The sequence below is a fragment of the Scomber japonicus genome, chromosome 8 (assembly GCF_027409825.1).
Source record: "Scomber japonicus isolate fScoJap1 chromosome 8, fScoJap1.pri, whole genome shotgun sequence".
Taxonomy (NCBI): domain Eukaryota; kingdom Metazoa; phylum Chordata; class Actinopteri; order Scombriformes; family Scombridae; genus Scomber; species Scomber japonicus.
In genome coordinates this window covers 26,605,630-26,627,937 of record NC_070585.1, presented here as the reverse complement: position 1 = coordinate 26,627,937, position 22,308 = coordinate 26,605,630, and the positions used below count along the sequence as shown (strand labels likewise).

The following is a 22,308-nucleotide window of genomic DNA, read 5'->3' as shown; positions in this document are numbered from 1 at the left end:
ATGTTGCTTTGTTCTGTAAGATAGGTAAGAAAACATATGTCAGGGTTATGTATTTCCTGTCACCTATTTTTTGTCAATTACTGCAGTTTTGAGAACGCTTTGTGACAAATATACGTTACTTCCCTGTTAATATATACCTAACTAAGTGTAGAAGGTGCTATATTATAACCTTAGTTCAGCACCTTGTCTCAGATCTGCTACAGTGTAGTTGGATGTTGACTGCATTTCCATCGGTGCCTTGTTAAAGTTTGGCTGCAGTAGCTTGTTTGTAATAAAACCATTTGCTTCCATATGTTGTGTAAAATCACTAACTCCTCCCAGAGGTATTTTTATGAAGGAATATGTATAAAATGATATAAAACAGCACCTTATATCCTTTGCTATCCTTTGCTAAATTCAACCTTGAGACATGATTCAAACAGAATGTAAAATCTTATACTGTACATGTATAACTGGACTGAAGTCTGTGAGAAATAATCAAATACTATATATTAAAATAGAATTTAAAAAAAAACTATACAGTAACTTTCTAAAATTGCTTGTCATGATGTTGTTTAAAGACAGGGTATAAATATTATGATGCTTAGAACTGCACATAAAGTGTTTATTGATTCAACATTTCCCAGTTTTAATTCACAGCACCAAGTGTGTTTCTTGTTAAGCTTACTTCACGACAGAGGCAGGCCAGTTTATTCCTTCACACGTATTAAAGCTGTTTCCCTGTGTTTTTCGTCCTCCTCATTATGTCCTCATGCTTGCTTAAAGATTATTAGCGGTGGTCATTTATCGCTGCAATTATTGCGTGCTGCAATGCAAGAATAACTAGATGAATTGTAAATGTGTTGTGAATCACTTTCGCAGTTTGCCCTGAACCAGCCCACTAAACATGCAGAGTTTTCCCTCTCTTGTTTGAACTACTTCTAAAATGAGCCTTGCTCTTTGATTGCATCATGGAGTGCAGCTTTCATCAGATGCCTCATAGATTGCAGAGCCAGACAAGGTACTGGGGCGAATGTTTAGGCCATGGCAATTGGGGGTATAATTAGATACTGTTACTGAATATTCGGTGTAGAAAACAATAATTGGCCTGCACCGAAGGAGAATTGTTTTACACCCGTACAGCGGTACACAGATACGCACCAAAAAACTCTCCCTTTAACAATGAAACGCAATGCCCAAGTGAAACATTAAAAATATCAATTTTATCAAAGCAATATACTGTTGTGGCGGTGTAAGATATTAATAACTTTTAATTGCAAAGACGCTATAAAATATTATGACATATTTGAGACTACAGATCCTCAGTGCTCATATTCAGTGCTCGTCAGATCTTTGTAAGAACAAGATGAGGCAGCAAGAAATAATGCAGTCTGTTTGGATAAGCTGCTTATGTCGTCTTCCGACATGGTTATTGTTACTGATACATATAGATTACAATTAGACACAACAGATGATCTGGTGAAGTTTGAGGCTCCTTTTCATTTGTGACACAGGGTGGAAAATTATTCAGCAACCACATGCTGTCGCTGTCAAGTTTGCCGACTACCATTTTAACAAAATGTTACATGAAGGTCTTACATCTGATTCTCAAGTTAGCTGGTAGAGAAGTAAAATTGCTCATATGTACTGTACAGGGGACAGCTCTGGCTTAGCATTATATTCACCATTTACCAGCACTTGAGATTTGGGTAAAAATGAATGACTATTTTCATGATGAATTAGTCTGTATATCATATTTCAATTACATTTGTTTTATTTGTAAAATGTGAAAATGTTGTGAAAAATGCCACACACAACTAACCCTAACCTCTTCAAATATCTTGTTTTATTCTAAACAACGCTACAACACCCAATGTGATCAATTCACAATATAAAACTGAAAAAATATGAAATCTTTACATTTCAGAAGCTGCAACAGCTAACACTTCAGAGAAACACACAATCACAGAGCCACAAGAGAACCGTTACTATGTAAAAATCTATCTGGTCTATATTAACAGGCAAAATATTGTTAGTGTTCTGTCCTGGAACATCTGAATGTCAAACACCTTCTACCAACTAAGGCTGTTTTGCTTCCTCAAAACCTTCCTTCAACCTAAAGCCGTTTATTTTTATTTTTTAATTAATCAGATTTTTGTCTTTCAATGAATCATGCTGTCTATTAGATATTGAGGAAAAATGTGGAACATGCAGTCCACAACAGTCCAAACCCCAAATATATTGAGTTTACAATCATTTAAAAAAAAAGAAGGCAACTCATCACATTTCATTGCTATTACTATGATAGAGACTAAAACAACAGTGATTAAGATTCATCATTGTTTACAGCTAAAGGAAGGCTATGAGAGGTCAGAAATGCACACTTGTGACTGTAAGGTTACTGGTTCAAATCCCACAATCACTGAGAAAATGAAGTGGGGAAATTTCTCTTCACTTTCATCAGCCAACCATCCAAGTGTCTTAACCCCAAAATCTCTCTGAGCATGGGGGGGATTCAATCAGGGCCAGATTATCCATGTATCGCATCAGTCGAATGCCCGGGGGCATCACCCACTTTACGGTGCTGGGAGGCACAAACGTGAAAGAAAAAAGAAAAGTGTAAATAGTTTTCATATTCAGAAACAGCAGCTACAATGTTTACAAATTACTTGATTTAGCTTTTTTTTGTCATTGTTCCCATTAAAAAGAATTAAAGAGAGATGTTGTTTTTTCCAGTAATAATAGTAGTACTGCTTATTGCTAATGGAAAATGTGTTCAAAGACAATTTTACTTTTATATTCAAGAATGCTACACTTCATACAATAGTTAAATATTTTATTTTCTGTTTTAAAAAAGGCCGGAAAGAAAATCAGGACCTTTATGAATGTTGTTTTCTGACCAGAAAAACCAAATATGCCTTTTTGTTTGTGGATTTTTAAAAGAATATGAAATCAGTATTCTGTTTTCATTCCCTTAATTTCTGTTTCTGAAAACAACAAAACAACAAAAACAACCAGAATTTCTAGTAACCTTCATATTGCAATGAACAGTCTCAATATGCTTTCCCTGTACCTGGTGCTCTGTGATCATCCGGCTGTCGGAATGGTTGTTTGTTATTATTATTGGGCTTGTTATACTTGGGCTAGTATATGTGTGTAATTTCTCTCTTTTTTTTAGTCATACTATTTAGCATGATGTGTTGCATTAGGATGTGAGTCGCATTCAGTTTGGAGCGTCAGTGTAAGATCTAATATGGCTAATGTCTATCTATGGTGTCTTACATTTGTCTGTAGTATATGTGCTGAGCCCGTACTTAAGCAATAAGTTTAAGTCTTTATGGTATCCCACAGTGTATTTCACCTTTTTTCATGTTAGGTGGTAGGAGGGGGTCACTTCAAATGTGGTCACCCTAGGGCACCAAGCTGTGTTAATCTGGACCTGGATCTAACAGGCTACACACTAAAAACGTTATTATGCATTAAGATATCTAGTAAAAATCATATGTTATATTATATTATGTTACTGGAGAAAACGAGGTGGAACTCATTTGTCAAAAACAAAAAGAGACAGAGATAAAAGCCTCATAGAGGAAACAAATGCTTTGGCTTTCATCCTCCCAACAATTAACAGACAGGCTTTTCCAATATGATCTATTTCCTCTGAGAAGCCACAGTGAACACCAGCTGGAGACGAGTTACAAAACACCTAAACACAGGTCCATGCAATAAAAAAACAGATTAGGTAAATTGGCTTTTCTAATTTTTCCTCTGCTGAACGTTATGAAATTAGAGCACCTCAGAATGGAGTGAAATTATTGTTTCCTCGTAATTATCGTATAAGCCACTGCATGACTCGAAATATATAATTCAATTTCAAAAGGGATTGGAGTTTTTACACTTATACTTCCATACATTACACAATGACTGTCTCTGTGGAATAATAAATACATTATGACTGTTTTAATGGAATATTATGCAAACATGTTAATGAATATAACCTCAGATACACCCATATGTGTTTTGCTGTATAATAAGACACAAATACAAAACCTTGCCCTTTTCATTTGCTTAGCATGTTTGATCTTTAAAGATACAAATATTCTCTCTTCATTTTCGAAATGCCATGACAGATGTTGTGTGATACTGTAGAGCTAAAACAAGCTCTATAATAATAACCACAAATCTTTGCGCACTAGACCGCTTTAACCTTCAGATTCTCATCCAAGATCTAAACTTCTTAAAAAACACATTGTCCTTCACATATCTGTCTGAAGAGACAGAGAGAAAGAGAGAGAAATATATATATATATATATGAGGATGTTGTGATTTCTTGTAACTCTTTCAACATGTCGGCATTTTTAAACACTGGTAACCGCTCTCCAACTCCTACACCCTCACATCTCCACTGGTCAGTGCTGTTCTGACCTGCCAGCGATAACGACATATATCTGTGCTTTTCACAGGGCTGCAAGCAAAGATTATTTCACAGTAAAGCCACTGGCAGTCACATTTACATTTTATATGTTTAGGCTGATGTTCTTGTGCAGAGTGACTAACAATGAGCGCAACAGCAGAGTGAGCTTAAATGTGTAGACTGCAAGCGGTAAAATTAAAAAGAAAAACCCAAAGAACACAAGAGACCAAAGCCTCCTGATAACAGGCAGTAGTACAGAAAATCCCTGTGCCACCAGAGTGATTCTGTATAATAGAAAAGGTGAAGAAATAAGCTCCAGGGAGAAAAGGTAGAGAATTCAGTTGTGTTGATGTTTTTTTCCCCCCTTAAAAATATATATATTCACATATTAGAATACTGTAGCAGTCTAGCGCTCTAGATACATGCTGAGCAACATGTTGGTGTATTTACATTTAAATACATTATTCCTCTGTGTGCATTTCGTCACCCAACTTGTTCATATTCTACAGTTACAGTCTTGAAAAAGTGCACATTTTTATAGTATATTTTCCCAGGCTACTCACCACACTGCCAGACTTCACTGCGTAGCATTCTGAGTACACATACTTACAATTCTGGCTTTGAAGCAGCTTTAAGTTTTCACTATTTTATTTCAGTTTTACTACTTACAAAACCTACTTATTGTCCAATTCCATTAGATATCATTACACATCTGCATCTTTTAAACCTGCTGCCCTTCAACAGAAATAGTTGTATGTCAGCTACAAATGTCTCAAAATCAAACACTAGAATATTAAATATTAGTTCAGTGTCTTACATTTTACAAATGGCATTTCATTTAAACAATGACACTATGAATTTTCCTTTTTTTATTTTCTAAGTGGCAGCATAACTTAAAATAGACTGCATTTCAAAACAGTTTATAAAGTTACTGGTATAAGCTATAGATGTGGTTTTGTTTACCTTGTTTTCCACATTTGAAATGAAGCCAGTTGCTAAGATACGCTAATCTTAGCATGTAGCATGAAAGCTAATTTTCTGAAGTGAACTCTTAGATTGATTTTAGTGTCCATGCTGCCATCATATATTGAGTAAGGTTTTCAACAGGATACCCCCCCCCCCCCCCCCCGCCCCACCACCACCCCCCAAAAAGAAGTATTTTAAGCAGCGGAAGTCCTCCTAACCTTTACCTCATTGTAAGTTGTAGCTAAAATAACACCAAATAGCTAACTGTGTTCATAATGGCTATTGCAGTATGATTCATTAGACTTCTTATATACACTGTTGCCAGAGAAAACAACATCACTTTCTGACGGTGTCATTTTTAGTTTTTCTTTCGAGTCAAATCTGTTGATGGGTACATACGAGGGTGGTGAATTTTTCCTGGAAGATGTGGTTGCATGTGTGCGTGTGTATATATGTGTGTAACTAAGTGCACCTGAATGTGAATCGAGGAAGGCTTGCGACTGACGGTGAGTCATCATCGCCATGGTGTTAAGCCTCCCGTTCCCGGGGGAACAGGGTTACCGTCTCTACACCACTGGGGATTTTTATTTTTACATTTGAAAAGCAAACCAGGACTCAGCTCACAACAATCCTTCACTCCCTCTCTCTCTCTCTCTCTCTCTCCTTGCTCTCTTCCTCCTTCATGACTGTTCTGAATTACACACACACTAACTCACACAAACACACACACAAAGCAGACGCTACACGCATCTGCTCATTTCAGGGCACCATGTCCTTATCTATGTCTGTGTGAAATTCAATATGTTTCAGATATCAAAACATGAACCTATGCAGATGAGATGAAGGGGACAATATCACAAACTCAATAACAGCCTCTGCTCTGTCATTTGCTGCTAAAGATACAGTTTGGAGGTTTTTAGAGTTCAACGTGCATGTGTTTTAAAAGGTTGCAGGGTCCTGAGCTTCAGGAAGAGTTCTAGAAATACTTTGTCTAAAAAAATGAGAACATAACAAGTCATCCTACCTGGAAACTTAACTTCAAGCAACAGTTCAACATTTTTGGAATCCGCTTCAGTCTGCGAGTTAGAGGAGATGATTGATACAACCCTCATGTCTCTACATTAAGTACTGAGATAGGGCCAGGAGGAGATTAGTTTAGCATAAAGACTGGAAGCAGAGGGGACACATGTGGCCTGGCTAAGTTAAAAAATATGCCTACTTAGTTCTAGCTTTAGTTATTACAATAGTTGTGGTAGAGTACATGGCACAACTGCTTTTTGGTGAGCAATTTATATAGAGCTACAGTAGTTGATTAATTAGTTGCCAACTATTAAATTAATTGGCAACTGTTTTGATAATTGTTTCATCATTTGGGGTTTGTTCTTTAAGAAAGAAATATTCAAGTTCTTTGGTTCCAGCTTCTCAAAAGTGAATATTTTCTTGTTTCTATGATAGTAAACTGAATGTTTTTGAGTTGTAGACTGTTGATCAGTAAAAAAAAGGTATTTTCATTTTGGGCTTTGGGAGATAGTGATTGTAATATATCAATATTTCTACCACACAGCTAATCGAGTAACCAAATAAATGATTGGTAGGTTAAGACACGAGGGGGGCATCGATCTTCTTCTACAACTCATGGAAAGAAAATAAATAAGGGTACACTCATTTCCAAAATGTTCCTTTAAGGATAACATGGAGAGATATAAAATTAACTCTTACAATCATTCCAGGGAGCCAATAATTTCAATAATCTATTCAGTAACTGGTAGTAGTTACAGAACAAGATCAATGCCACCCTCGTGTCTGTGTGCTAAGTATGGAGCTGGATCAGGAGGCGTTGATTTTAGTGTAGCATAAAGATTGAAAGCAGTGAGATACAGTCTGGCTTAATCCATTATTTTAAAGAAAATACTGATTTAATCCTCAAGAAAAAGCATGTGTGTCTCCTGGATGATGTAAGGATACTATATGTTTATATCAGTTTAATTATATAAACTTGATTTGAAGAGAAATGAAGTTCCTCCCATTAGTTTGATATGGCAGATGACTGTACATAAAACTGAAACCAAAGAGCCTCCGTCACCATTTCTACGGAGAATGCCATATTTCCTTACTTCATCCAAAATGACAAAAGTAAACTGATTATAACTAACTGCTAAATGTTTGAAGTTGTTGCTATGAAGTGAAAATCTTAGTATTGCATGTATCAATTTTAAGCTTTGTGATTGTTTCTAACCACGATACTCCTTTGGGGTCTTAGAGAACTTTTTTTTTCTAATGTAGTTGCTCATCTTTTGTACTAATGGTTCATATTTTCAAGCTTTTGAGCTGTCCATTTACATTGACTTATTTGACGGTTTTGTCCAAAGTGACAAATAATAATCTAAGTTACAGTGGATCAAGGAGAAACCTTCGAAAATAAGTGCCAGAACGCACATGAAACTATGTGCCATTCAGATGACACTCTGCAAGAATTTTTTTTTCAGATTGACACTCAGCTAAAGAATAAGGTGATTCAACTGAAATATTGTGCTCTTCATAAATAGAAGAGGAAAAACACAGCTATATAAATTAAAAAATGAAGATTGTATTATCTGTGGTCTGCTGAAATATTATAGGTGTCTTACTGTATCTCTTTGGTCCATCTTCGAGGCAGAAGGAGAGTGTGAGGGTGGCGTCCTCCTCAAAAAACTCTGTAGCAAAGGCGTCCCACCACAAACTGTCACTTTCCTGTTAGAAGACAAAGAGGATCAGTGGTCATTATTCCAGGTAGAGAGAAGTAGGGCTTCCTCTGGGTTAAACAAGACAATGTACTATATGAGTTTTGTACAAGAATCATCATCATCAGCATCTCTTAAATACAGACTATACTTTGTTCGTAGATTGGTAGATGGGTAACAAGAACAAAAGAAAGAATAAGTGTAGGGATATGAATGATTATACAAATAAAAATAAAATATCTAATATATTCTGCAGGGATATAGTGTGTAAAATCACTTCAGTTGCCCCGCTGTTCTCTAAAAGCAGCATATTGTTGGCTCATTTTGATATGAAACTCTTGATTTTCCTCTATTATTTAATAACCCAGTGAATTTCCTTTATCCAGGTTGTTGCTTTCACACTATTGCCTTTTTTTAACATAAATTCAATATTGATTCATTCTGATAAGACAAAGATATTGTGACCATGCACGCTTTTGTATGAAACGAGATTAAAAAAACAGAACATTGTTTTTTGATATATGAAGTCAGCAGTGCAGCATCTTTATTTTAGATTGTTTTGTTTGGTATTTTTCTTTAAAGGGAATTTTATGGGCTTTACTTAATTCATAGTTTGGAATTTGGAGTTGGACAAAGGGCTTAAATGGTTGAGTATGAACAGTAAAACGGTCAAATGCATTATACTGTATGCATGAACAAATTAAGACCTAGCCAACAAAAAGACATCCTGAGATAGAGAGAAAAAAACAGAACCATAAAAGCTTAAAAAAACTAATTAAATATGAAAATCAGGTTTAAAGAGGTGATTTAAAAGAGGATGCTGGCTGCTGGCCTAGGCATCTCATACAGGTTGGGATAAAGCCAAAGCCTGGTAACACCCTTTACTTTTCTTAACCCAGGACTTTGGAGGAGCCCTGCCTGAGGCTCCTACAAGTCTGAAATACAAGCTGAGGTCCAACAGCTGTATATTACTGCTTCTTCTACCTTCTACAACAGTTGAGGATAATTTGAGCTTGTACTGTACCTTTAAAAGAAAAGAACCATTATCATTATTTCCTGTACACGTTTTTTTTCCTTCTTTTTTATCATTATTTTCCATAGTTATCATGTATCAATACCAAATAATTTTACTTAAACTGAGTTCATGAACAGTTTAAAGTTAATAACACTATATATGTGACCTGGTCTTGGTAGTGGCAGATTTTGCCATTCCTGCAATTGATTCAGGTTGCCTACCAAAGTATGAGAGATTCACATGAAAAAAAATGCACATGTAATATAGCACAATTCTATCTCATTAATATCAACCTCACTGTCACTGTTTGCTTTCTTTTCACCATATTAGAGCTACTAGGGTTACTGTAATTCAAACTGAATGTGCTACTTCTTCAATAAAGTAACACAAGTTTGTCTGGCTGCTCTGTAAACAAATACACCAGCTGCTCTTCTGTTGTATTTGTGACAAAGCAGCTGCTCAAAGAGTGTTCGTCGTAGTATTAAACCACACTCGCTGTCACCACGGTAACCATGGATGTCACCAAATCAACCAGGACTGATCTCCTAAGAAGTGAAAGAACTGTAATATAAGGCAGGAGTTGTAGTGACACTTTTATTAGTAGATGTAATAGTAGCAATAAACGTAGTAGTAACATTGTTGGTAATATGTGACAGTAGCTTTATAAGTAATACCAACAATAGTTATAGTATCCACAGTAACAGCAGTAACAGTATCATTAGTATAAGTAGTATATAGTAGTAGAGGTGGTTATTATAACATAACATTGGTAGTTGGCTGTGAGTATTTCTAAAGTAGCTGTAGTAGTAATAGCAATAACAGTAGTAAGTGCAGTAATAATAGTAGTTTCATTGAAAGAAGTAGTATTCGTAGTGGTAGAGGCAGGAAGTGCAGTAGTGGAGTAGTAGTATTGTTAGCTGTGCAACACAATAGTAGCAATAGTAATCATGATTGTATTATGATTATTATTAGTTGCAATGTTAGTAGGGGATGAGGGTTGTAAGACTAGTACTGGGCTATTAGTATTTTTAGTAGAACCTGCAGTAACAGTAGTAACTGTATAGTAACTGCAGCATTAGAAGTAGTACTAGTAGTAGTTGCAGTAATTGTTAACTGTAGTAGTTTTTGTAATAAGCAATACATACAGTCATCTCATCACAGCACAGACAGCAACTCAGTGAGGAAACACAATCATGTAAATCTCTTTGGCCTGAAATTATCCACTAACAGCCTTTCACCCCCCCAACAGTCAAACCTCAGATAATGTTGGCGGGATGACCCACCACTGCCCCCCTGCCCCTCTGCCCTCCCCCATTCAGACACCGACATTCAACTGACGCTAATTTCCTGTGACACATTATGACAGATCACCAGGTTTCATTCTGCGTCGGGCTGAGGGATGGCAAGCACTTCCCAGATGTTGACAATTAGCGTTGTCACCGTCGAGTAGTGTCAAGCCCAATAAGCTGCGACCGGGGCGCCCCGCAGGTCAATGTGTCTCAAACTCAATGAGCCTGATGCCAAGAGGAAGAGATGTGGTGTGGATGACCTGAACCTGGACATTCATCGTGCCGGTCAATCAATAGGTGATTATGAGTTAGAGGGGAAGTGCTGTAGCTCGACCAGTCAGCCGGACTGTGGATACAGACTGAAATGAGACTCTGCTATAAATTACATAGAACAAGGTAGTTTTAGCATTAATGAGGCATCTTGGAAGATTCAAATTGGTCACTTTTGTAAAGGTTAATAAAAGAGCAAATTAATTGTTATTTTCATTCATATTTACTTTCATTTAAGTCTGTTATTTTTATTTCAAAATGCTACCGAATCTAACTTTGTGCTACTTTAAGTGCAATTATTCAATATTTTGTTCAAATTCATTATTATCCCATGAATGATGCTTGCCAATCTATAATAGGATACATTCTTCATACAAGTAGGGCTGCAACTAATGATTATTTTCATAGTCACTCAATTTTTACGAATGATTTCATTATCAATCATAACTCAAATATGTTTGTGATGAATCATTTTACCTACAAATTGTCAGAAAATAGTTCAAGGCAAAAGGTGAAGTCTTCAAATTGCTTAATTTTTCGGACTAACATTCCAAATCTGAAATACTCAATACACAAATGTTTGGTATTGTGTGTAATAAATGACCCAATCAATCAGGTATAATTGATTATAATTCAAAATACACCACAAATGTTAAAGCTAACGGTCTAAAATCTGTAACAGTACAGCATTCGTGGCTTTCCTCTGAACAAAATGCTGAGCTAAATGTTGCAAATGATGCAAGTTTCATCAAAAAGGGAAACCAGCTGTGTCAGAAACATCATGTGTAGCATAAAAATGTCTTGTAATTACAGCTCTCCCATTAGGTCAATCAGTGTAATTGTGCAAATGCCAGAACAGAGCGAAAATGCATTACACACCTTCACTGTAAAACAAACCAATATGTGAATACATGCCAGAGTATTGCCTGGCATGTATTCTCCTATTCATATGTGTGTGTGTCTGCGTGATATGTGGTGTTTAAGGGAGCATGGCCAGTGTGTGTTCATGTGTTACAACGTACTACAACATCACAAACACATCAAAACAAAACCACCTTTGCCTGGAAACCTTTATTTGAAATGGAAATATGTCGGTCAAACACACACGACTGACTGGCCGTCCAGTCGTAATGAACTGCATGACCTGCCGTGTGTGTCTGTGTGTGTCTCTGTGTGTGTGTGTGTGTGTGTTTGGCCGATTGTGTCATACTGTGAGGATCAGCAGGTGTGTGGTGTCTGTTTTGTGTGAATACATCTATTTCAGAGAGGCGGATTGAGAAGAGCGTCACACCAGGACAAAACTGAGAGAGGGAAAGACGGTGAGTGAGAGATAAAAAAAGAAAAAAAAAAGGAAAAAAAAAGAGTGAGACAGAGCGAGGCTGACTTTGGTGCTACTCAGCATTCAGATTGAGTTCAACACATAATCCAGTACCATGAGGGGGCGGGGACTCCTGGGATTGACAGTCAAGCGAAGGGTGAACAAGACACTCTACACACAAACACACACACACACACACACACACACATAGCTCTTAACAATCTTACCATGCAGCAATGGGGATCCTGTTCGATTCAATACATTTATATATTCTGCTGCTAGGACTAATTAAAGAAATATGACTAAAATGTAACTCAGAGATCAAAACAGCTCAGAAATATAACCAACATAACGGCATCTGTAGTATACACTGAAGAATATTATTCAACATTGTGTTATTATCAACAAATCCCATTAACACATTAAAACCATTTATTTCTTTTATTATCAATGAATCTACAAATTGCCAATTATTTTTTACGATTAATTGTTTCTCTTTAAAAGGTCAGAAAATACTGAAAAATGCCTGTTTCTTATTTCACCTAGCTCATGGTGATGACTTCAAATGTCTTGTTTTGTTTGATCAACAAACCCAAAATCCACACATATTCAGTTCACTATCATGTAGAATGAAGTAAAGCCTCAAAATCTCAAATTTAAGGAGCGACAAGAAGCAAATTTTTGGGTGTTTGTTTAAAAATTGCCTAAAATGATGATCAAATGAGTTGCCAATTAAGTTTCTGTCGATCCACTAATCAATGAATCATTGTAGCTCCACTTTCAACCATTTCTTTATCTAATTAGTTCCAACTGAAAGTCTTAAATGTATACTTTTATTTTATGTTATTTTCAGGGGATACATTTCACTAGCAGGTTAATACATATATATAAAGTATAAATGATAAATATACTTCAGTGCTCATGTTTAAGGTAATGAAGGAGCATGTCAGAGTGCAATGGTGTGGTTCATTTATGTTAGAGCATCCCAGCTACATGATGATAACTCTTTAAGTAATTGTACGAAAGCCAACACACAAAGACTCTCTCTCTCCCTCTGCTGTAACAGCTGTATATCCAACTGTATGGAAATAAACACGCCCCCCCTACTAAAAGATTCTCTGACCTGGAATCATTACCATAGCGTACCGACCCAAACCAGCGGAGGCTTCACTTCCCCATAGTAATGGTTCATAAAAGCTTTCATGATAAATTACATATGCACAAATGAAGCTCTATGAACAAAAACATTACCTTTCTTAAATATCGTTACTGTATATAAAAGCATGGTCTCTTCCAATAATATCTGAACACAATTGCAACAATTTCATAAACGTCATGCTGATAATACACATAGTATTTACTGTATACTGCAGTCAATGACAGTGAGTGCTACAGGTCTGCATATTTAACTCACCATCAAAGTCACACATGAAATGCTGTGTAACCCTCTTAATCTATGAATAGTTTGCCTTACATTCTGTAATTACTGTAATTTACACATTCATACTACATTTCTATAGAAGAGCCTTGCCAAGTTGACCCAAAGGATGGTAACTGCTCCTTAAACACAATAGATACTAGAGAGCATTGAGCCAACGCAGCAGTCCTGCTAGTTTATACACACACACACACACACACTTTCAAATGTAGCAAATCTATGAAAAGACTATCATGTCATTCAATTTCAAAGACAACATTACAGAAAATAATAAACAGTGTTTCCTTATCAGACAGTCAGGTGCCAAACATATGATGTAAAAACAAATACAGCCTTTTCAAACACAATAAGATGTCAGTTTTCTTGGACACTCTCTTGTTGTTAAAGGCATGGATGGTTAATCTGCTTCCTAAGAACTCCATCCAATAATAACACTGGCTGAAGAAACACTGATATGACTAAAAATGAATTAACGTGGAGAAACAAAAAACGACCAATTTCTTATACTAGACCAAACTAAATATCCTTTAAATATGTGGTTTTATCATTTGTGGCCACTGGTGGAAAGACATTTATTCAAACATGCTGCTACGTTTGCTACTTATTATCACTATACTGTGATTACGATACATTTAAATAAAGGGACATACTGCACTTTTTCTTCCTGACATTTATCTCACAACTGTTTTTCATACAAACCATGAGATCAACTTTTAAAAATATGATGTATTATTAAAAGATTAAATTAGCAAGCAGTGTAAAGGAGGTCAAATGAGCTCCACTTTAATACACAGCAATGTATCACTAATATTAATCTGATGTTATAATATTACACTCTGACAGAAGCTATTCCACCTTGTTATGAGTACATTTACTTTTGATACTTCATGTTAACACTTTTCTCCTTGAGAAACTTTTGAATCCAAACTTGTGCACGCCTGTTAATTAAGTCATTTTATAGCGTGAAGTTACTACCTTTACTACTTTTTAAACAATCTTTGATATGTGCTTTTGCTACACAGACAATACAAGTGGGATATATTCATAGTCTTGAATTTGGTGACAATGGTGAACAATAAAGCACATCACCAGTTTTACCTTTTAATTTCAGCTACTTCATTTAGTTTATTTATATTCTAGTGCCAAACACTAAACAGTACTTTATTCGAATGCCTCAGATGAACTTTCCCTGCTGCTAAAATAGGTTAGCAGATTTCATGAGCAAGTGTGATCCCCCATTTTGCCATAAACTGCCCGGATTTACTGCTGGAGATCAATTTTTCAAGTGCTGTCATCCTGAGGGCCCCCATCACTCTGTTTTATAGACTCCAGTATTCATTAAGCTTCCTCTTACTGTTTTAATGAAAAGTGTTTAACTTAAGCCCCGACTCCCCTGTTTTACAGAATTCCGTCTTTCTTAAAATCCCTCTTATTCAGTTTTACAGAAGAAGGGTTTGTTAACCTTCCGTTCAGTTTGATATGAACAGTGTTTCACTCAGGCTCGGGTCATTTCTAATTTCCACAATAGTATGTTTCTTACACTGTCTTTGCTATTATTTTCATATAATTTCTTTCAAAGTGCCCTGCCCAAGTATTTTCCTGAAACCAACCGTTTTTACACAGTAATATTTTCAGCATTACTCAATATGGTTCATTTTGGCCGCCTACTGATATTTGGCTCTGGCTTACAACAATCGAAAAAAAAAGAGCATGTATTTCACAAAGAGCAGAGTTGACAGTGGTGTGTCTATTGTCTTGTCTCCATTAGCTCTGCTCGGCCCAGCAGGGTTCAACCATAGATGATATGGTTTAGTTTGTGTCTCTGTTGAAAAGCCTCCCACCCAGACAACAGAGGAATCTGAAAATAACGAGCACATTTCATGCGACATGAGCAGCATTTAGTTTCAGCAGTCACAACAATAAAACAAATGGAACTTGGCAGTTTCATTCCACTTCGCCAAATCACTTATTTTGTTAATTAAATATGCATTTGTAGCACGAGCTAATAAAGCTAAATGCAGCTCAAAACTTTTCCATTATTTCTATGGAAAGTTGTATTTAGAGTCAGTAAACATTAATCCTCCAAACTGGAGCTTTTGGGCAGCTTTGACCAGAATCACGCCAAGTTGTGAAACGTGGCTGGCTGAGCCGTGGACCGGCCAGGTTTGGCCTGGATCTAAAGACAGAGGAGAAGCTGGATCTGGGCCAGACAGGCCGGAGAACAGCTAAAGCCTGGCCAGTGGACACAAGCCATATGAATCCTCTGGCTGGAGCTGAACCCGTCACAGGAGGCTCAGGGTGTTGTGGATGTGGTCTTAAATTTCAATTCCTCGACTACAGCAGGAAATTCTTTACCTTTACTGAGTCGTTGGAAACAGGCTATAAAATTGTAAATGACATATTTACTATTAAAAAGGAATCTGCTCTTTTCCATCCTCCTATCTCTGTTTTGTCTTTGCCTGTCTCTCTTCATTTCCATCCCTCTCTCTCTGTCTGTCTCTCATCCTCTCTGCTGCTGCTCACTGACAGTCAACGTCCTGCCTTCATTTACGCTCACGGACTCTCTGACAAACCACGTGGCGTGACGATGTTTGTTGTCAAATGCTACAAATCAGGCTGACTCCGAGGGACCCGAGGTGAACCGACATCCGGTCGCAGCCGTGACGGCCGTCAGCCGATAAGGCTCTATTGATTCAAACGGATCGCACCACATCTGAGAGGGATTTATCAATGTGTCAATTGCCTACTAGCCAACCACAAATCACCAGCACTGGCCAGGCCCTGGGGATTTACAGGAAATCCAGAGGATTGGAGGGACAGCATAGGGAGGATCCTCTGTAAATAGCAACAGAGCTGAGGGTTAAGTCCTCGCATATAGAAACTTCCATACAGGATATAAGCAGATGAAACAATGTGGCAGCACAAGACACAAACCGTGCATGAAAAGGCACAACAACACTCACACTGCATACTGTACATATGCATCCAGACACAAATACACTCACACATACAATATTCACTCATGTACTGTACAGTACTGTATATACACTGCATCTTTATTTACTGTACAGACATTATATGCATTCATGCAGCAACATAAAAGACCTCAATTTTCTCTTTCTTACCTCTGGCTTTTTAACACTCCATAAAGCACTAATGTCGCTATGTTAAACATGAACCATTTCCCCAGCAAACGTTTGTTAGTCTGTATTTCTATTCAGTTATTTATTTATTTAGCTAGTTATTTTCCAGTGCTTCCAGCCTCTTGTGACCAAAAAGCCTCCAAGAGTGTAGGCGTGTCTGGAGCCTGACCTCAGAGAATTACCAATGTCTGAAACCCCATTCAGCTCCTGAATCAGAATCAGCAAAAACTTCGATCCCTACAGGGAAATTAATAAAGTTTTTTTTCTTTATGATTCTGAATAGCATGTGGCCTGGCTGACTGGTGAGCCAGGGAAGTTTTACTGTTGTCAAAGGTTCAAACATCTTCAGGTTATAGGGGGAGAGGAACAACTTAACAGAGGCAAAGACTGTTTAGAAAGGATCTTTAGTTAGGTAGCCTTCGTTTGGCTGTCTGAAGGCCATTGACAGACATACATTTTTTTTAAATGAAGTGTCTAGAGAAAGTTGTGCACTTTGTGTACACAACTTTGATCATCTTGATTTTTTTGTGGCTTCATCTTGACCGGGGGTCGTTTCATATCTGAAATGTTGGTGATATAGGTATTCACATTCTTTACCTTTCATTTAAAAAGCAAAGTTACTTTTTAATATAGGTAATAAAAACTGGGTTTCAGTATTTTATTATACCACATTAATGCTGAAACCACTACGTCAATCAACAGATAGCAAATCCACAACAAACTGAATAACTAATCATCTAAGTTAAAATTATCAAGTGAAAAAAACTCACCATCATTGGTTTCAGCTTTTCAAATCATTCTAGTTTGAATTCTTTTTGGGGTGCTGGTCGAGTGATTTGATCTACTTCAACTCAAGAACTATTTGATTGCCATTGATTTAGCCTCTTTATGATTAAGCAAAAAATGACTTACTTTCCTAACTTAATTGAGACATCACTCACATTGAATATAAGACTGATTTGGCTTTGATGTTTCTGTTGTCTCTGTGCTGTGAATACTGTGCAAAATAAATCCCCACACTTGGTGGTCTACCTTACAAAGCTGGTCTATTATGATGGCAAAGTATAAGAATCATTCCTTTAGACTGCAGAGACAGCACTGCTTGGTTCATGTCAGACTCAGTGATGCCAGCACAGGTTTACCCTCTTGGGTCTTAATTGTTTTTCTATGATGCAAAACTCAATGTAACATGTTGCTGCATTTGGCCACCTTACAGCCACCAGCCAAGCATTATGCAAATGAAGAGAAATGAATGCAGTGAGAGGAGAAAAAAAGCCAATGCCCTTCAAGAGTCTCTGCACATTTACCAGGAATGAACTTTCACTTTATAAATGAAGTGAGTGAAGAAGTTCCTGTGTTTAATTACATGTCTTCCAATTTACTTTGGCATCATTCCCATTCTCTCTCTCTCTCTATTTCTCTCTCTCTATCTATTTATCTCTCTCTCTCTCTATCTCTCTCTCTCTGAGTCGTGAGCTACTGGCTTTTAAATGGTTGCAGGATTGAGCTTATCTTGAGAGTCAGCTGGATTTACAAGATCACAACATCACAAGATCATGCAAGAATCCACCTTGACAAGCTTCAATATATGCACTTTTGTCTAAACCATTGGTAGTTAGGACCAATCAGTGTCTTACGACAATTCTCGTATGATCATGATCTTGCAAATCCAGTGATAGACAGATGTTTTATCCAATCACCTGCCAAGTATATTTTGGAAGTGCCTGTACTACAAATTTATCTTCAACACATATTCAGACCAAACACAATGAATGTATTAGTTTGGCAGAAAATCAATCAGCATCATCTTTGATAACTAACTAATTAGTTAACTAACAAGTTAGTCATCGAAAAAAAAAGAAGTAAAATGTGATCATCTTCATTAATGAGTTGAATTTGCTGAATTTGTGTGTTTTATACTCACAGTAAATATCTTCAGGTATTGTACAGTTTGGATGGATCAAGCCATTTGAAGTAAAAATTGAAATGTGTAAAAGTTCAATAAACACCTCAGCTGTTTAAAAATTGTCTCATCTAAACAATCGAAGAAAATACACCCATAAATCTGTTGATTAAAAACACAAGGGCAGACAGCCAATCTTAATGTATTTAAAATGTTTTCACCATAAAGTACGGAGGCTCTCATGGTTTTTATACAAAAAATGTAATTTCCTGCTATAAACAGGTCAGGGAGGCTGGATGGGAGGTTGGTCTTAAACACGAGAGACCACTGTTTGTTTCCTAAAAGAGTCATCAACCTTAATGAAGCAGTCATTTTAACCCTGACCATCTTTCGCCATAGATAATGGAGTTGTGTTTGTGCCTAAATTTACCAGAGGTTCCCTTTTCCTTGGTTCAAATATTTCTGCTATAATCATTTTTTTTAACACTGTGACTTGATGTTATCTGGGCTTGTTGTCTTAGGTCTGTTCTTTTAGAGTCAGTTCTTCAACCAAACTTGAATTAGTCTGATCTCGTCAGCTCTTCATGACACATTTTAATCCTGGTTCAGTTTATGTAAAGCCTCTTTTTCACAGACTTCCCACAATATTGCTGTAAAAAAGACCCGTCGTTATGTCAGCTTTACCCTGAAATGCCTCCACCATATGTAATTTCAAATAGTATGCTGGCGTGACGTGTGAACACAACAGCATGTCTTCTATGTGTTGTCCCGCCATGTCAGCTGCCCCTTTTTTACACAGATGTCGATCCGACAATGTGACTGCTTCTGCTGCCGGCTTAATGGCAGAACAACAATGGACCGCCATTCTGTGTTTGTACCTTTCATACAGAACGGTGAGGCAGAATAACAGCACAACATTCCCGGTTTCAACAGCTGTAAAAGGGGCTAAAGACAGACTTTTCCTTTTTTCTGATCCTCCTTTATGAAACACCCCTCAGGGCATCATGTGTAGGTAAGAAAACAGTACCACAACAATAAAATGCATGAATGACAAAGCAGATAAGAAACATTATTTTCAGCACCCATGAGAAATTAAAAGGAGAAAAAAAGGGAAAAGTGAGGATGCAGATTCTCACTCGGACACTCTGCCAACACCCAATCTAACCTGTATTTCCCACTACTGTGCTAATTCGAGCAAAATCAACACATGCCACACTTCCTCACTGAATAACAAAATACTCGATCAATACTGGATCTCATCAAATCAACAGATATTGTTCAGTGTAAGTGAATGTGCTGTGTTGTAATGTCGCTGTGGTTTAGTCTTGTTACCGAGCACCTTCACCTGTTGCTCGTTAGTGGGATCAATGTGACGAGCTGAGGAGAGCTGAACACAATGGACATTAAATAATACAGTGATGGTTTATTCATAATCTAAGTGGACAGAGGTTTTAAAGTATACTCAAGATCAAGAACTTTGTCAGTGGTTCTTTATAGTTGTATGTTTTTATCGTAATTAAATTAGTTTGGATAATTATTTCACTTAATAGATTTATGTATTGTTTTTTTAATTCAATATTTTTTTGAGCTTAGCAATATCTTCAAAAAATTACAAACAAATTAACAACTACAGTAAATATCTTGGATAAGAAGGTGATAAGAAGGTCTCTAAAACCAAAATACAGTCTACATTTCAATTCTGATGTGTCTGATTGACTGTGTATTGCAGCCTTATGTTTCAGTCCAGTTACTGCATTAAAATCCATAAAGATGCTCGATATGTATCTATAAAATATGATAAATATTAATCAAAGCAACACAGCCGCATCAACGTTTGAGAAAAGCCTCTATAGGTTTTTTTCTTTAAGAGTTAAACACTCAATAACTCAGCACATCCATCTTTGTGGTTTGATCAGATGTGATTGACAGTGGTACAGAGACAGTGGTAACAGAGGCAAACAACCCCATGACTCTCATCATTTTTTCATTTAAATGTTGCCAAATCCTGAGTGGTGCTTGAAAGATTCAAACCAGTAAGAGCAACACGGTCAAAACTGGCCTGCAGGTTGAATTGCCAAAAGAAGGATTGTGAGTTTGTATTTCAGCCTGGAACGAATGGTTACTAAAAAAATGAATACTGGCTCAGCAAGTGTTCTGACTAAATGCACATAAAAAATAAATAAGCAAATGAAAAAAACCTGTCCCAGCCAACGATATTCTGAAGTCGACTCTCTATTTATACAGAAAAGTTCAAGTTCATCTCACAGGAAAAACAGTAAACTACATCAGAGTCAAACAGCTGATCAGCAAAATGATGAAACACCCAGAAAGCAGCACAGAGCAGTAGCTGTCTGCTGGTGTAACTAACCTGAAGCACTCTGTGTCTCCCCTGTGTTCACTGTATCTGTTGCTGTTTCTTTTTTTTACCACATAATGATGAAATATCATTGGGTTAAATATTTTTCAGTATAAAACAAGAGTTACACTGCTTGCTACAAGAGTTGGCTAAGTGGCTGCCAAAAAGCTAATTAGTTTTCAGGGACAAAAAGTTAATCTCCTTCAAACCAGCTAACTACGAGTCTCCAAACCACCACTTCCAGTTTAAACAGAATGGAGGTGGGCAGATGGGTTGCAGACAGGTGCACACTTCACTAAAAATGTTCCAAAAATGTCCGTAGTTTGTCATTACTTCTTTAAAAAAAACTAACACTGGAAAATATGGCGACAATACATCCCAATAAAATACTTGGCAGGTTGGCCCAGAAGCAGACAGAAAGCTGCTTTGGGCACCATGTTTTATATCTGAGGATACATTACTAGTTTTAAAATAGTACAATTCCTCAAGGCAGCATCTCCCTTAAAGACCCTTTAACACACACACAAGGTCGTTGCAGGACACACACCGGCTGTTTGCGACGATCTAACCTGTGACCTCTCCGTTACAGGACGGACTCTCTAACCACATCGCAGGAGAGCGAGAACAACAGGACATAGACAGACCGCAGGCCCCGTCTGTCTCCTCTGTTATCTGAGCGACAGTGCAGCCTGGAAGGAACCATGGGAAAGGGCCAGGAAAAAGGTGGGACTATTGTCCGAGCATCCTGCTGGAGGTGACTGACGCTCATTGTTTGACCAGAGCAGAGGTCTTTTTTTTTTGTTTTCTTCACATGATTTTCTGGGAACATCCTCTCAGAGCATCCCATGTAAAGTATGACATCACAGGACTATACAGAATATACGTGATAAAATACTTTTTATATGTTTATAGATGTTTTAATGTATCTAAGATATAGAATAACAGTATCGTATTTTAATTAGCTATTATATTATTATTTTTATATACAGTACCAGTCAAAAGTTTGGACACACTTTCTCATTGCAGTGAATGGAAAGGTGTGTCCAAACTTTTGACTGGTACTGTATATTATTTATATTTTGTTATAACTCTTTAAAGGCATTGTAAAAACACGTGATTGCTGTGTTCATATTTTAGAAAAGCATTCTACAAAAAAAGAAGATGATCAGCAATTTAAAATACTTTAATTAATGGAAAAGTGAGTTTGACTTAAATGTATAAAATCTGCTGAAACATCCTGAAGTTACTCTTGTTTATACCAATTCTGAACCTATCAGCTGCAAATATAACCCTCCAATACTTGCACATTGGAGGGAAAAAAACAGAGCTTATAACACAGATGAATGTTAGATTTGAAATAAATATTTGATTTGTGAAGGCTGGTCCTATAATAGGTTTGGCTAGATTAGGATTTGGAGGTAAAAAGGAGCATTTTTTAACCATACTCACATTTTTAAGGTCATCTCAAAGTGTGTAGAGTGACCAGTTAGACGCTG

General features: G+C 36.9%; 1 protein-coding gene across 2 annotated transcripts in view; it reads right to left on the bottom strand.

The window, feature by feature from the left end:
• The window catches only part of ldb2a (LIM domain binding 2a), a 92,470-nt gene that overhangs the window by 60,962 nt on the left and 9,200 nt on the right, over window positions 1–22,308 (bottom strand). For both annotated transcript variants that reach the window (XM_053324073.1, XM_053324074.1), the window contains exon 2: window positions 7,988–8,090. In XM_053324073.1, the coding sequence (XP_053180048.1) occupies window positions 7,988–8,090 (103 nt within the window). The remainder of the gene's footprint in view (window positions 1–7,987; window positions 8,091–22,308) is intronic.